The sequence below is a fragment of the Asterias rubens genome, chromosome 1 (assembly GCF_902459465.1).
Source record: "Asterias rubens chromosome 1, eAstRub1.3, whole genome shotgun sequence".
In the NCBI taxonomy this organism is placed as follows: domain Eukaryota; kingdom Metazoa; phylum Echinodermata; class Asteroidea; order Forcipulatida; family Asteriidae; genus Asterias; species Asterias rubens.
Window position 1 is genome coordinate 21,452,918 of NC_047062.1, and position 14,184 is coordinate 21,467,101.

Genomic DNA, 14,184 nt, shown 5'->3' on the forward strand with positions numbered 1-14,184 from the left:
GGCCGCTAGCGTATTTTTTTTCCTAGGACGAACGTGGGCAATTAACATAAAATGGGCGTGTTTTGCCCGAAAACACTCTCGCGCATGCACGAGCTTTAGTGACAACCGCAAGGGACCTTGGGCCACTGGTTGTGGTATGTGGAATGAAAATAGTTGTGGTAAATTAATGGGGACCCACAACCTGTTTTCGATAAGAACCTTCTGAAACAAATTTGAAAGCCTGTAAATTCCATTCCTTTGTCTGGAAAATACAGGGGAGGAGGGGGGGGGGGGGGGGGCCTTCAGAAACTTCTGTTGACTCTGGTTTTTCCCCTCATGTCATCGGAGAGGATTTCCGGCAGATCAAGGTTTTGACATTGGGAAACTATGGTTCACTGAGTTGCCCTTTAACGACATCATAAGGTAACACAGAAGCACCGTTTTCTTGTAACATTGGATCTCTAAACATAGGCCTTTATATAGGGTTGGGCGTGAACAGAATAATTCATGTCACACTAGTCGTCTGAACCCGATGGCCCCCCCCCCCCCCCCCCCCCCCCCCCCGCTAACTTGTACCACTCTCTTCTCGGTATCAATTTACCCATTATGATCATATGTGACCGAAATGTTTATGGATTAGTTATTGTTATGCACCAAGGCGTGTAAATATGGCGTTGGATTTCACATCGACGGGAAATCCCCGGATGAGAAATACGCTACGTCATTTTGTATGGCTGGTCCCACGTCGTAGGTAACATTGAAGTTGCAGTCTACCTACGAAGGCGAGCCGTTCTTATGTTAATTTAGCGGCCAAGGTTATGGTTTTGCATACGCAGTCATAATATTACTTTCATTGCGACATATTGAACAAAATACTGTTTTACAGTCCAAGGAATAGGAAGGAATACTTTTCTTTGTAGATCAAAGTCTTCAGACAAGAATAACCGTACAACATGGCATGTGTTATCATCGACTCTGCTGAAGAACTAGCACAGCTCACTTCTGTTCAGGGAGCGAGTCTGAAACAGCAGCTTCCACAGGAGGTAGAAGAGTGCCTACTCAATAGGGCACTGTGTACGCTCATGGCGATAGGCGGAAACAGCAGGCCAAAGACACGAGCCCGCCTTGCGAATGTTCTGTGGCCGTGCACAGCGGTTGTGCCGTACGCCAACCCCCTGGATGTTCTCGGCGAGGTTAATGACAAATTTGAATCAACCGAACATGCCGCTCCCTCTGTAAGAATACCCTATGCCAAGAAACGGGTGTACGTTGAACTGGAAAAGCTTAAACTGGCACATCAAGAATATCTCAAAAACAACAAGTGTGCTTGGGCTCCCTGGGGAAGCAAAATTGATAAAATTGCTTCGGAGAGAGTTGTGGAGTGGCTTCAAAGTGATCCGGAAGGAACTGAGGAGACTCTGATCAGTGACCTGATTGAAAAGTGTGGATTACAGGTAGATGACAGACGGACCGGTCTTCGAACACTATACACAGTGTCCCCGTCCCGGGTTCTCACTATGAATATGAAACGTTTAAAGCACAGAAGAACCGCAGTTACAGAAGAAGGAATCATCAAGTTAGACATGAGCCTCGCGAGCTGGGTCACCAAACCTGATGACGCCGTCAAAATGGAAGCAAAGACAACCACTGTGTTCTCAATCGGAGTACTGCCAGGAGAGAATAAAATAAAAAAGGAAATTAAAGTCACACCGAAAGGAGTTACCGGCATCGAAGAGACCACCATCAACGGACCCCTAGTTGAAACTCGTAACTCGAAGAACAATAACAGGTTACGAGCGGTCGGCAAATGCAAAGAGTTCACCAAAATCTTGACAGCTCGCTTGACTTACTCGGCACTGGACCGCAACGCCATCCTCATACCCGCATCGGAAACTGAGAAGACTACGCTGCAGTTTAAAGTGGCTCCATGGGTCGCCTCTTTAGAGACCAGCGTCTCAGGAGAAACGCACGCCATGGTCGAGCTGCAGCAGGGGTTGATCAACCACTGCGTGGATAAGATCAGACGTCTTGCTCCGTCTACCATCATCGACTTACTGATCAAGAGTGGTTGCATTGCCATTGACGATAAGCAGACGGTCACCTATAACCTACCGAAAGACCGGCACGAGATACGGAACACCTGGCAGGAGGACACGGTCAAAGCGGCCGTAGATCGCTGCAAGTGCTCGGGCCTATTGAGGAAAGCTTTCCCTAGACCGAACAAGGCGGAGAGGATGAAGAAAAAAGCCGAACATGCCGCACTCATGAGGAAGAGACTTGCTGTCTTTGGTATAAAATTTTAAGCATTCAGAATGACCGTTTTTATTATGGTGAAGGTTGAGACTGAATTTGATGACTTACTTTGCAAAACACTTTTATTAAGTGCGTCACATACATCGATTATGTGTACGGGCAGAGGTCAATGTTTCCATAGATTTACTTCAGTGAGTTAAAACGAAAGGGTGTGGATACTTTTTGTAGGACACAAAACAGAATGTCCCCTTCACATATTATCAGCTTATAGGCTTACACAAGATAATGATGGTAGAAAGCCAGCGTTTAATTGTTTGGTTGCTGGGGTGTTGCCGTTTTTTAGAAATGAGTAAAACAATGTCACGAAAATTATTTTCGTCTCGGGAGACGACTAAACAACGCCAGTCACAAAGAGCTAAAAGTGTTCTTAACTGCAAATCAATCGTAGTTGCTAGGTGTAATGTCATAATACATGGTAATACTGACACTTTTTCTTGCGATGAATTGTATTGCTTTGTGAAATCAGCCCAGTAATGGTATTGACTTGACTTTCTGAAAACTTCGATCAATTTTTTTCCTCAAAAATTTGACGACTAATTTAGCTGACACTTCTACAGGCAAATTATATTACATATACACAGTTATATAATGGTTTCATGTCATGCCCCAAAATCTGGATATACAAACATCATAACCCTTCAACACTTAATCAAGGTAGGGTTGGGAGTGGGGTGGCAATGCGTGAAGGACGCCGAAAAAGTACCATTTTTTATTAGGACACTGGCCAATTAACACTGTAGTTTGCATTATGGATTATTAAATACAGACATCTTGTCACCAATGCTTATACGTAAAATTTTATAATAGAATTAAAGCGTGCTGTAAAAAAAGCAAAGTAAAAAAAAAAAAAGTCACATAGTTGTTATACAAGCCACAAATGATAATTATTTGCCCCATGTATTACGTCTCATGTAGCAAGAGAGCTTGGCATTTAGCATTTAGTAATTAAGCAAAACAGGTGGTGGACTTATTACTGTTTTGCCTCTAATAATATTTTTTAATTTGTGTTCTTGGATTTGGGCACACATTTAAAAACGACTTCTGAAACACGAACATATTGAACTCAAACTCAATAATTTGTTTCGATGACAATTGTTTTGGGTGTTGTTTGTTAATAATAAAATTTGCCATAGTATTTGCTATATATCTGAGTACCAGTGTCATTCAATATAACAGTCGCTTATCAATTACATTTTTTGTTGGGGGGGGGGGGGAGGGGGCGACAGAATCTTCGGGCGACAGAATCTCCTTCCACTACGACGTCATGTCATTGATTCAATTCGGTCTACAATAGTCCTATAATAAAGAGACAGGCCTGGCATTTAACCTTTGAACAAGGCCATTTTCTTTTTCATTTTGCAAAGGGCGCCTCCCATTCTAAAATCTTGAAGTCAACGAGAGTCCCCCGCGTCGCGTTGATTCCAGGCCGGTAAAGATAATACACAGTCCATTTGATATAATCAAGATCTAGAAGATAGTCAAGATCATTTGAACAATATATTTCAACCTCTTCCCCCAACCCACCACCTATGCCCCGGCCCAAATTGCTACTGCCAAAGGGCACCACTTCCGACCCCAACCCCAACCCACCAGTGACTCATAACAAATACTCCGTTGTATTGAATATCAAAATACAAGTTCCGTTGTGAAATTCTAATATATATCCATCCCCATTTCAAGAAACAGGTCCTGGAGATAGACTAACCTCTGACACTTGTTTTTAGTTCATTCCGCATTCAAAGTCCCGTGTGGGTCCTGGCCATTTTGTGGGCAGCCGGCTGGCGACCCCCACCCTAGTCTAGGTTCCTAGACCATTGGTGTTGCGTGGTCACACACAACCAACGTTCCGATTATGCACGGCAAAAACTGTACACGCTTGTAATGAACGAACGCTAGCGGGCGCTCTGTTTCTCTGATTTCCGGATCTCCCCATGTCCTGTGCTCACCAAGGTCTGGGACATTTGCAAATTGAAGGCGTGACCAGACTATGCAAATGACTCGATTATTCATATCACGTGACGGGTTGAAGATGACTATTCAAACTAGACCGAGTCAAAGGTCAATGTGATCGGCGCGCTATTTTTAATAATCTTTGCTTAAAGAGTAATTCCGTGGTCATTATAGGCCTATTAAAATGAAAACAGTGAAATTTTAAGTAAAGACTACCTATTCAGATTACGGATACGTGACGATTTGAAATCGTAAATAATGGTCAAAAATCGAACGTAAGATTAGCATTCAGAGAGTCCGTGAACGGACGCTTGTATGGCCCCACGGCGTGGAGCAATCGGAACGTGAAAATAAGCCTTGTGGAATATCACGTACCGCCCATGCCGTGTCTCGTGGGCCGGGGTTGGAGGTGTTAAATCCCGGGCGCTATGAACTCCCAGCTTGCGGGTGTCGACTCCGTTGTTGTGGTACCGCAAACCTTTCTTTATCGTATTTCCACCATGTGGCAAAGTTTCAAATCCTACTGATCTGGACATTATTATACTCCGATAAAAACATATACCCACACACACATGCAGAGTAGTATAGCAAAAGTCATGCAACGCATTAATGCATTTACACTGCATGCACAACACTGATGAATTATTCATGAGCCAACCGCAACGCAGCCTCTGATTGGCTCCACCGGAAAGTCGGGGGAGATTTGCCGAAAAACAATAAAAAAGTTAAGACCCGTCGTTGCAAATGTCCTAGACCTTGGTGAGCACAGGAAATCAGAGAAACAGAGCGCCCGCTAGCGTTCGTTCATTACAAGCGTGTACAGTGTTTGCCGTGCATAATTGGAACGTTGGTTGTGTGTGACCACGCAACACCAATGGTCTAGGAACCTAGACTACCCCCACCCCAGAAAGTGGTTCATAAAAAATGTTTCTAACACTTTACAGACATGACCCCGCCCCAGCGCGAGCTACATGTATATGGATCTATGCCCCGCCCCATAGCACTTCGTTCTCATACACTGAAGAGATATTGCACAGTGTTGCATATAATAGGCCGTGTCCGAAACGGCGACTTCGGCTACAGCTACGGCTAGATCGCCCGCGTCTGCCTATTCTTCAACACTGGTAGACGCGCTGATCTAGACGTAGCTGTAGCCGAAGTCGTCGTTTCGGACACGGCCATAGTCTGATTGCACACCGCCGTCACGGTGAGGGTCAATGTTTATCAACAAAGGTGAGGGTCAATGTTTATCAACAAAGGCGAGACATAAAAGTCGGGGAATTCCCCACAATGAGAAATGCAGCACACACACAATGCCACCGTGATAGCTCCCACGGTAAATCGATGGTGACCGGCGAGAAAAGCAACGTTTCATTATTACAGAAAAGGGTACCAGCTACATATTTTCCACATACCCATTTTACAGACGAAGTGAGATTTAGCGGCTCTCTAATTTTACGCTTTGACACAACAACCCAGCAAAAACTCACGATGAATGACATACCAGCAAAGGTTGAAGAGTGCCTGCTAAACAAGTCGCTATGTATGCTCTTGTCGATGGGGCCGAAAAACCGTCCCAAAACCAGAGCAAAGCTTCAGAATGCTCTGAGGCCGTGTACAGCAGTTGTGCCGTACGCCAACCCACTTGATATGCTCGCTGCTGCAAATAAGTCGTCAACACAACCGGCTCCTTCGGTGAACATTCCCCATGCCAAGAAACGTGTGTACGTGGACTTGAAGACATTGAAGGAGAAGTTTGATGAACATATTAAGGGACTTCAGATGCAGATAGTACCGGTAGCACCACAAGGTAGTGAACCAGACAAGAGCATCGTGGATGATGTAATAGCTTGGTTGCAAAGTGAGCCAGAAGGCACTGAGGAGTCTCTGATCAATGAAGTTCTGAAGAGGTGCAAGAAAGTGGTCGGCACTGAGAGTCCCGATGATGTGTTAAAACATCTCGAAAAGAACGAGAGTGTAAAAGTTGACGACTGTGGGATTGTGTCTTACAATTTCTCCACGTGTGGTATGACATTGGCTGACTATATTAATTATTTTAGGCACGGTAAGGACCACTCTTCTGCTTCAGCTGAGTTGGGTGCTTCTAGCTCTGGTCAACTCACTCCGGAGTCAAGTTCACTGTCACACACCAGTGCTGTTGTATTGTACTATCTTCATGGGCTATCTCTTTTAAAAAGGCCTTCAACAGAGTCTGAGGTACTTCGAGTCATGGTTTCAGTTTGTAAGACATTTTTTACTGTTCCGCCGTCTCGACTTTTGGGGATGAACACGGGACTGATCAAACACCGGCAAATCAAACCAACATCCAAGGAGAAAGTCTCAAAGGAGAAGAAGAAAACCCTGAAAGCAATGGAGCAGAAAAAATCCGAGATGGAGGTTGGGTCTCTAGACAAAGGGAAAGCAGAATTGCCCAAGAAACGGAAGATTAAACTTGAATTCGCAATCGGAGTGTTACCGGGAGAGAATAACATACAGGAGCAAATCCCCATCACTCCAGAGGGTCTAACTGGTATCAAAGTGTGCATGCAAGATTCATCTGCTCAACATGCAGGAGCAAAATCCGTTAAGATCACAAATGAAAAAGTACGTGCCATCAGCCAATGCAGAGAGCTCACAGCTTACCTGAAGGGTCGTCTCACCGTTGCGGCACGCAACAACAGTGCAATTCTCATCGCTGCAGATGAGGAAGAAAGGAAGTATATGACTTTCAAGGTGGTTGACTGGATTGGCTTGTACCAAAGCCAATGCTCTGGTATGGCTACAACAGAGATTGATGTGGCCAAGATACAGAAGGAGCTGATCAACATCTGTGTGGGTAGAGTACGCCACCTTGCGTCGACGACTCTCACCGCCATGCTGCAAAAGGCAGGTTTTATCACTATTGATGATAAACAATCTGTGATGTATCATCTACCAGCAAATCGAGACAAGATATCTTCCTGGCAGGAGGACACCATCAAAGTGGCCATAGATGCCTGCTGTTACTCAAACATGCTGAAGAGGGCCTTTCGCAAGAAGAAGAAAGTTGGCAGGAAAAAGAGAAAAACAGTTGTGAAAAAGAGGAAAGTCTGTCCCCAAATCCCAAGTTCTCCCGAGTCGGCATCCTATTCCCAGTCTTGTTTTGATTTCCTTGATGATGACTATGGCGATGATATCGTTGATTATTATGATGATTATTATGGTGGTGGGGACGACTATGGGTGTGGGGATGACTATGATGATTTGTTCTAGACTTGCTTTAAGTCCCACTGATGCAAAATGGCAAAAAGATTGTCCTGAGATGCACTGGACAATATGGAGGACTTTTAAATTGTTTCTGTTATCGCAATCTCTCTGAGACAGCTGGTAGTTAATTGAAATGTATCATCAAATTAATTTTATTGAGTACTCAACGATGTCAAATTGATAGATTAGGCTCATAATTTTGCACTGAGGAGTGTGTACATGTAGTTTATTAATCATCAGTACTATTTCAAACTGCAATAAATATTGCCAACTATTTTGTGATAAGTGAAGTGAAAACTTGCTTTAAAAATGAAGTACTTTTCTGTATCCAAGCCCAATTTCATATAGCTACTTAAAAAGCACATAGAGTAGCATGGCACAACAACAAAAAAAGCTTACCAGAATAAAGGTCTGACACAAGCAACAAAAATGACGACTGGTTTCCTGCCCATTTTTGATTGGCAGGAAATTCTTAAGCAATTCTTTGTGTTTAAGCAGCTCTATGAAGTTGGACCCAGGGCATACATGTACATGTAGTAATTGAATAACCATAAACATTAAATGAACACGTTGCCTTGGATCGGACAAGTTGGTCTATGAAAAGCGTTTGAAACCGTTTGTTATGAAATGCATATGGTTGTTTTAAAAGTAGAATATAATGATCCACTCAAAATTGCACGGTTTTCACTTTACATCGCGAACTAACACGGTCGGCCATTTATGGGAGTCAAACTTGTGACTCCCATAAATGGCCGACCGTGTTTGTCGACGAGGTAAAACAAAAACCACGCAATTTCGAGGCATATTTGTTTAGATCATTGTATTCTACTTTTACAATATCTTTCTAACCATATCGATCTTATAACAAACGGTTAAAGGACGCTTTTCATTCAAAGACCAACTCGACCGATCCAAGGCATTGTGTTCCTTTAACACTGGAGGTTATTATCTACTAACTGAACCTTGTCAACTGTTAACATCACTGAGCTTGTGAAGACTTGGTGTACTACCCTGTTGTATCAATTTGAACTTTAAATCATAACTTCATAATATGAAAGACCTGTGCCCAATTTCATTGAGCTGCTAAAGCAAAATATTAGCTAAGCACAAAAAAACTATGCTTAGCAGAATAAGGTTACCATGTTACCAAACTACCATGTTACGTACAGTTTGTGGTTGGTAGGCCCTATTCGACTTATTTCTGTTTGTACACAGTAAGCAATATTTTCTGCTCAAACTAGCAGCTCTATGAAATTAGGCCAAATAACAAGAGCTGCCCAAGCAGAAAATATTACTTTGAAAGTGTCTGCTAAGCAGGTCATACAAATGTACATGACATGGTAGTTTGGCTGTTACCTTATTCAGGAAAGCATAATTTTGTTGTGCTTCTGCTTAGCTACTTTTTTGTGCTCAAGCAGCTCTATGAAATTGGGTCCTAGCCTTTAACTTTAGTAGGCCCTATTTTACATGTAGTAACTCCCTCATAAAGTGACAAATATATTGGAAAATCAATCTGTTGTTGTGTGGGACAAAGGCCAAGGCCAGGGCAATGGAGGTGAATAATGAATAGTGTACTCTGATATTGTGAAATTCCAACCTTACAAGTCTGCCAGGCTCATTGAAAGAGAGATATGTTAAGAAAAATATATAGATGTTTTGTGTGTTTGGTTAGCATTATGAATACATTTTTTTACATAATATTGAGTTTACTGATTGTATCTTATAAAATGTTATAGAAGCAGAGTACCTTGACTTTTAGACTGAACAAACTTTTTTTTTAAACCTATTGTAAATTAATCAGACCTGCAAGAAATTCAAAGATGAGAGCACCTTGATTTAGAATTACACTAGTTTATTGACAGACATTAAAACTGTGTGTACTAGTTCACTGCACTACAATATTCATATGATTTATAATGTGTATTGATATTAAATGTATTAAATATTTTGAATTGATCTGATTTTAGGGCTTGTGCTGGAAAGGCAGTGGACACTTTTGGTAATTACTCAAAATATTTATTAGCATAAAACCTTACTTGGTATCAAGTAATGGGGAGAGGTTGATAGTATAAAACATTGTGAGGAACGGCTCCATCTGAAGTAATAAAGTTTCTGAGAAAGAAGTAATTTTCCACAAATTTGATTTTGATACCTCAGATTTAGAATTTTCAGATCTTGAAATCAAGCATCTTAAAGCACACAACTACGTGTGACAAGGGTGTTTTTTTTTCTTTCATTAATATCTCGCAACTTTGACGCCCGAATAAGCTCAAATTTTCACAGGTTTGTTATTTTATGCATATAATTGTTGAGATACACCAACTGTGAAAACTAGTCTTTGACAATTACCAATAGTGTCCAGAGTCTTTAAAGGCAGGACATCCTTTTTGTAACTATTTTTCACCAAATACGTTTTAAGTTCAATGAGCATAAAACGTATTTGGTGAGGAGCACTGAAGAGCTGTTGATTTTATAAAACATTGTGGGGATTAAGCCATTCCCAGGCATCTGAAAGCACAACATTCTTTGCAGCAAGTGTGTTATTTTTCTTTAATTGTTTGTTAGTTATTTTACACAGAAATTCTGATACACAAAGTGAGGATACTGGTCTTTGACAATGACCAAAAGTATACATGTGCATCATTTTAAAATTCAGTTTATAAGCCAGATCCTTCCCTGTTCTAAGGGAAATTCAATTATTTTGTTAAACATTTATGTTAGGTTTGTTTGTATTTTGTTGTAATAGTTAATGACACTCAACAAGGGAACTTAATATTGCATTGGAACATTTAAATATGCATCAAGGCAATAACCAGTACCACAGGAGTCAGTTTATTTCATGGTGTACACATGGACTTAGGTCCGAGTATAAGATCAATTTGGACATTTCTTTCTTTACATATGATCCAATACATATAATCAACATAGAACATTAACAACTTGAAACTTTGAAGCTACATGTACATGTAACACCAATTTCTTGAGAATTATTTGCTATATTATATTGATTATTTTAAATTGAAACATGCATTCTAGGATCGATTGTAAATGTACTCTTCCGGAAACAAAAACATGCATCATGCTTGCAATCTTGCAACAGCTTTATAGTTTATATTCAAACTTACACGTACAGATAACTGCATTTGCTTGTTTTTGTTGTTGATTGTGATTTCAACTAAGAAAACAATTTGATTTATTTATATTTTTGTAATTATTGGTTAATATGATTGATTGAAACAATACTTGCATACTTTGCACACTTTGCATACTTTGCATACTTTGCATACATGTATGTACTATGTAAGTAGAAATTTAACCGAGACAGTAATTTTTCATCACTGTGTAAAACAAGTTTGTCAGACAAAGAGTAATTAAGTATGCTTTGCAAACTTTGCATCTGTACTATGTAAGTAGAAATTTAATCAAGTCACAGTAAATTTTCATCACTGTGTAAAACAAGTTTGTCAGACAAAGAGTAAATAAGACTGTACATTGTAAAATGTATCTAATTCCTTTGCTAAATTGAAGCTTAGCACACACCTCTTGATCAATTGGATTAATTTGGTTATTTTAAAAAAGCAAATACTATGTACATCATATTGTGTGTGAAAATAAATGAACTTAATATTTGCTAAAATCTTGTTGACTGACCGCATCTTTTAAATAATTTTGTAAAGAGGTAAAAACATGACATCTTCTTGAAGGCATTTGTCTAGTTTTTTGTCTCATTTTTCCTGAATAATTAATACATCAATTAAATGTCCTTGCTTTACACTTAGTGAGAAATCGGTATAGGGCTAAATGAATTCATAATTTCACCGTAAAAGGTTTTTAAACAGGCTTTGAACAGTAGCCTTTCTAGTTTTGTCACTGCTCTTGCAAACATCCCATTATTGGAAAAACGGTTTGGGTGGTGGGGTGGGGTGGGGTGGGGATATTGGATTGCGGGGTGGGGTGGGTTTTTGGGGTGGGGGAGTGTAAGTGAAGGTGTTCGTAGTTTCAGTCTATGCAAAAAACTTTTGTATGAGTAGGTCGTATTTTGCTTGTTTTGACAAACCGTCTTGTCCATATTCAAGTTGTTTTCTTTTCCCACTCAATTGATGTTTGGAGGAAGTCTTGGACTTGGAGTCGTCAGATGGAAATGCCCTCTCAACGTACACAGAGCAACACATCTGCAGTGCCTGCCTGAAGTCTTCGGCTCTATGTTGCCAGGGTGCCATTGGTGTACTCTGGGGTCCGCTGGGTCTTTTAGCAGTGGGGATGTGGTATTCGATCTTGTGTGGTGACTCACTGCTGATAGTGACATAGCCAAGTCTCTGTAAACATCCCACAATGCTTGCTACAGATATCCTTCTCACTTTAATGGTGCAGAGATTAATCAACTGATTTTGAAGTTTGACAGTTGTTGGCAGTTGACCTTTGACATTATGTTCACTTGAGCCACCCGAGCGAAAGGAGTCAATCCATTTGATGACTCGTGATACGACTTCTTGCTTCTCGCATTTTAATGCCGGCACCAAAACAGCGCTGCTACAGCTTGTCTGACAGGCTAGGCGTTTGTTGAGAGAAGCTGCGAATCCCTTGGACTGAAGAGCGACACTCTGCTTACATGTATCTGGCCTCCATTTTGGTTGAGCCGAGTTCACAGTTGAGTTTGTTTCTGTGCTGAAGATGTGTGAATCAATACGAAGAAGGCCCTCTGGCGTTAGAGGGACTTGCCTTCTCCTCTGGCTCTCTCCTGGCGGACTACCGATCACCAGATTTGTTCTTTCAGTCTTGGGATTTTTTTGAATGACCTGTTGGGTCTTCATCTTGCCTTGGGTTTCTTTTATCTTTGAGGCAGTTTGTGTTATCATTCTAGAAGGTGGGACCACATAGGTCAGGCTTTGTGGTTTGATTAAGTCAAGTAGATCAGTTAGTTTGCTTGGTTTCATATCAACACTTGACAAGGTCTGTAGTACCAGAACATCCATCAGATATTCTTCAGGGCCATTTCCAGTCACATCAACGTTGATAATAACACCATATTCATGGGGTTGAATGTCACTTCCCTCAGCAAGCCACATGCACACTTCATCCTTAATGTCAATCTCATCTGCATACTCGTTCATTTCAAAGGAGCTCCAGGATGCCTTGGTCCTAGATTGCCCATCAGACATGCGCTTCAACTGTGATGAAAGTGTAGCGTCGAGCTCAGGGAGGAAGTAGCTAACCGTGTCTCCATCTATTTTGAGGTACCCCTTTGCTTCAAGTTTCTTGGCAACTTCCAAAGAGTTATGGGTAACCCTTTTCATGCAGTGCTCAAAGAAATCTTTCAGGAGTTCTTTCTTTGTTCCCTCACGTTTTCCACAATGGTGAACCCAAGCCTGGGCGTCTTCAATTATTGACCTTTCAACCTCTCCATCTTGAACAGCTGTATCAAATATACATGTACTTCCTTCTTTAGCTTTTGTTTGAATTTCTTTCTCAAAAGCAATGAATAGTTTGCGGCTTAAGGTGACGGTGGTTTGACGTTTAGGGTAATGCACATCCACCATTGGACGGGGTTGTTCCACCATAGCATTGGCTGCCTCAAGTGCTTCGAGTGGATTGTAAAAAGGAACTACCTTGGTGCAAGGGTGAAGGGCATTTTCCAATTTGTGCAGTGTCTTGGGTTTTGCACTGCCCATTGCAGTGAGCATTGACAGTACTTTTTCAATGAAACATGGCGCTTCTTCCATTCTTCCAGTTGTTTCAAGATCGCTGAGGCCTACCAACTCTATACTGGTGCCAATTCTAACCATGATTGTTCGATGTCTGTGGTACTGTGTGGTTAATTTGTGTTGATCGGTTTATGTGGTTTTTCCTCCAGCTCTTCCACAGGCAGTGTCAGTGGATGAGACCAAACTGAGTGAGTGATAATCACCAAAGAATTTATGTCTTATATAGCGATCGGAAAAGTTTCCGTATGGCGCCACCACTTTTTCATTCGAAATAAAATAATATAGTATCTAATTTACCTGATTGATATATCCCTTTTTGTAAAAATGAGTGAAAAAGTGGTGGCGCCATACGGAAAGTTATCCTAGCGATCAACAACAGTCAACAGTACACGTTTTGAAAACGTTGTTTGACTTGAGTTGAGGAGTGATTATTAAAATCACGTATCTCTGTCGTTTTGAAAACTTTCTTACATCATACATGACTCATGAGCCAACACTTACTCTTTGGATGCTATTATTACCGGTATACAAACTTACTTGTGTTGTATTGTGCAATTCTCCAAAATAGTTTCAATTGATGGTGCAATAAATTACACGGGGCTATCCTGCCTGCAAACTGCAGCACAACAACAAGCCCGCTCTCGTCGTACGCAACATATCCTCGATCCCCAGTTTAAACATGTGGGAAATTATTATACGGAAAGGGGTACGTATGGGGGTTTCCCCGTTGATCTTCCCCCCGCCTCCCGAGCAGCACTGGTCGAGAGAGGGTGAATTTTGTTCTGGAAAAATTTATATTTTGTATGAGAATAAAACTGAATAAAAAAGAATAAAGGCTACAAACGTAAACCAATCAATTACTTCATTCTTTTCCTCACAATGATTCGACACAAACTTGCATTAAAAAAATTAAACCTTATTATTTATTTATTATTTTATCCGACCTCGTTTCTCTGTGTAGGTATGAGCTTGCCAGAGTGCAGCCTGGATTTAG

General features: G+C 41.2%; 1 protein-coding gene across 1 annotated transcript; it reads left to right on the forward strand.

The window, feature by feature from the left end:
- The first annotated feature begins 754 nt into the window (after positions 1–754).
- LOC117298082 lies at positions 755–3,436 on the forward strand. Its single transcript, XM_033781323.1, has one exon. It carries the CDS (start codon positions 933–935, stop codon positions 2,280–2,282), a length of 1,350 nt encoding a protein of 449 aa, XP_033637214.1. The 5' UTR covers positions 755–932; the 3' UTR covers positions 2,283–3,436.
- The last annotated feature ends 10,748 nt before the right edge of the window (positions 3,437–14,184 follow it).

Excerpts from the sequence above, each read along its gene's own strand:
- LOC117298082 (XM_033781323.1), top strand. The coding sequence starts at position 933 with ATGGCATGTGTTATCATCGACTCTGCTGAAGAACTAGCACAGCTCACT.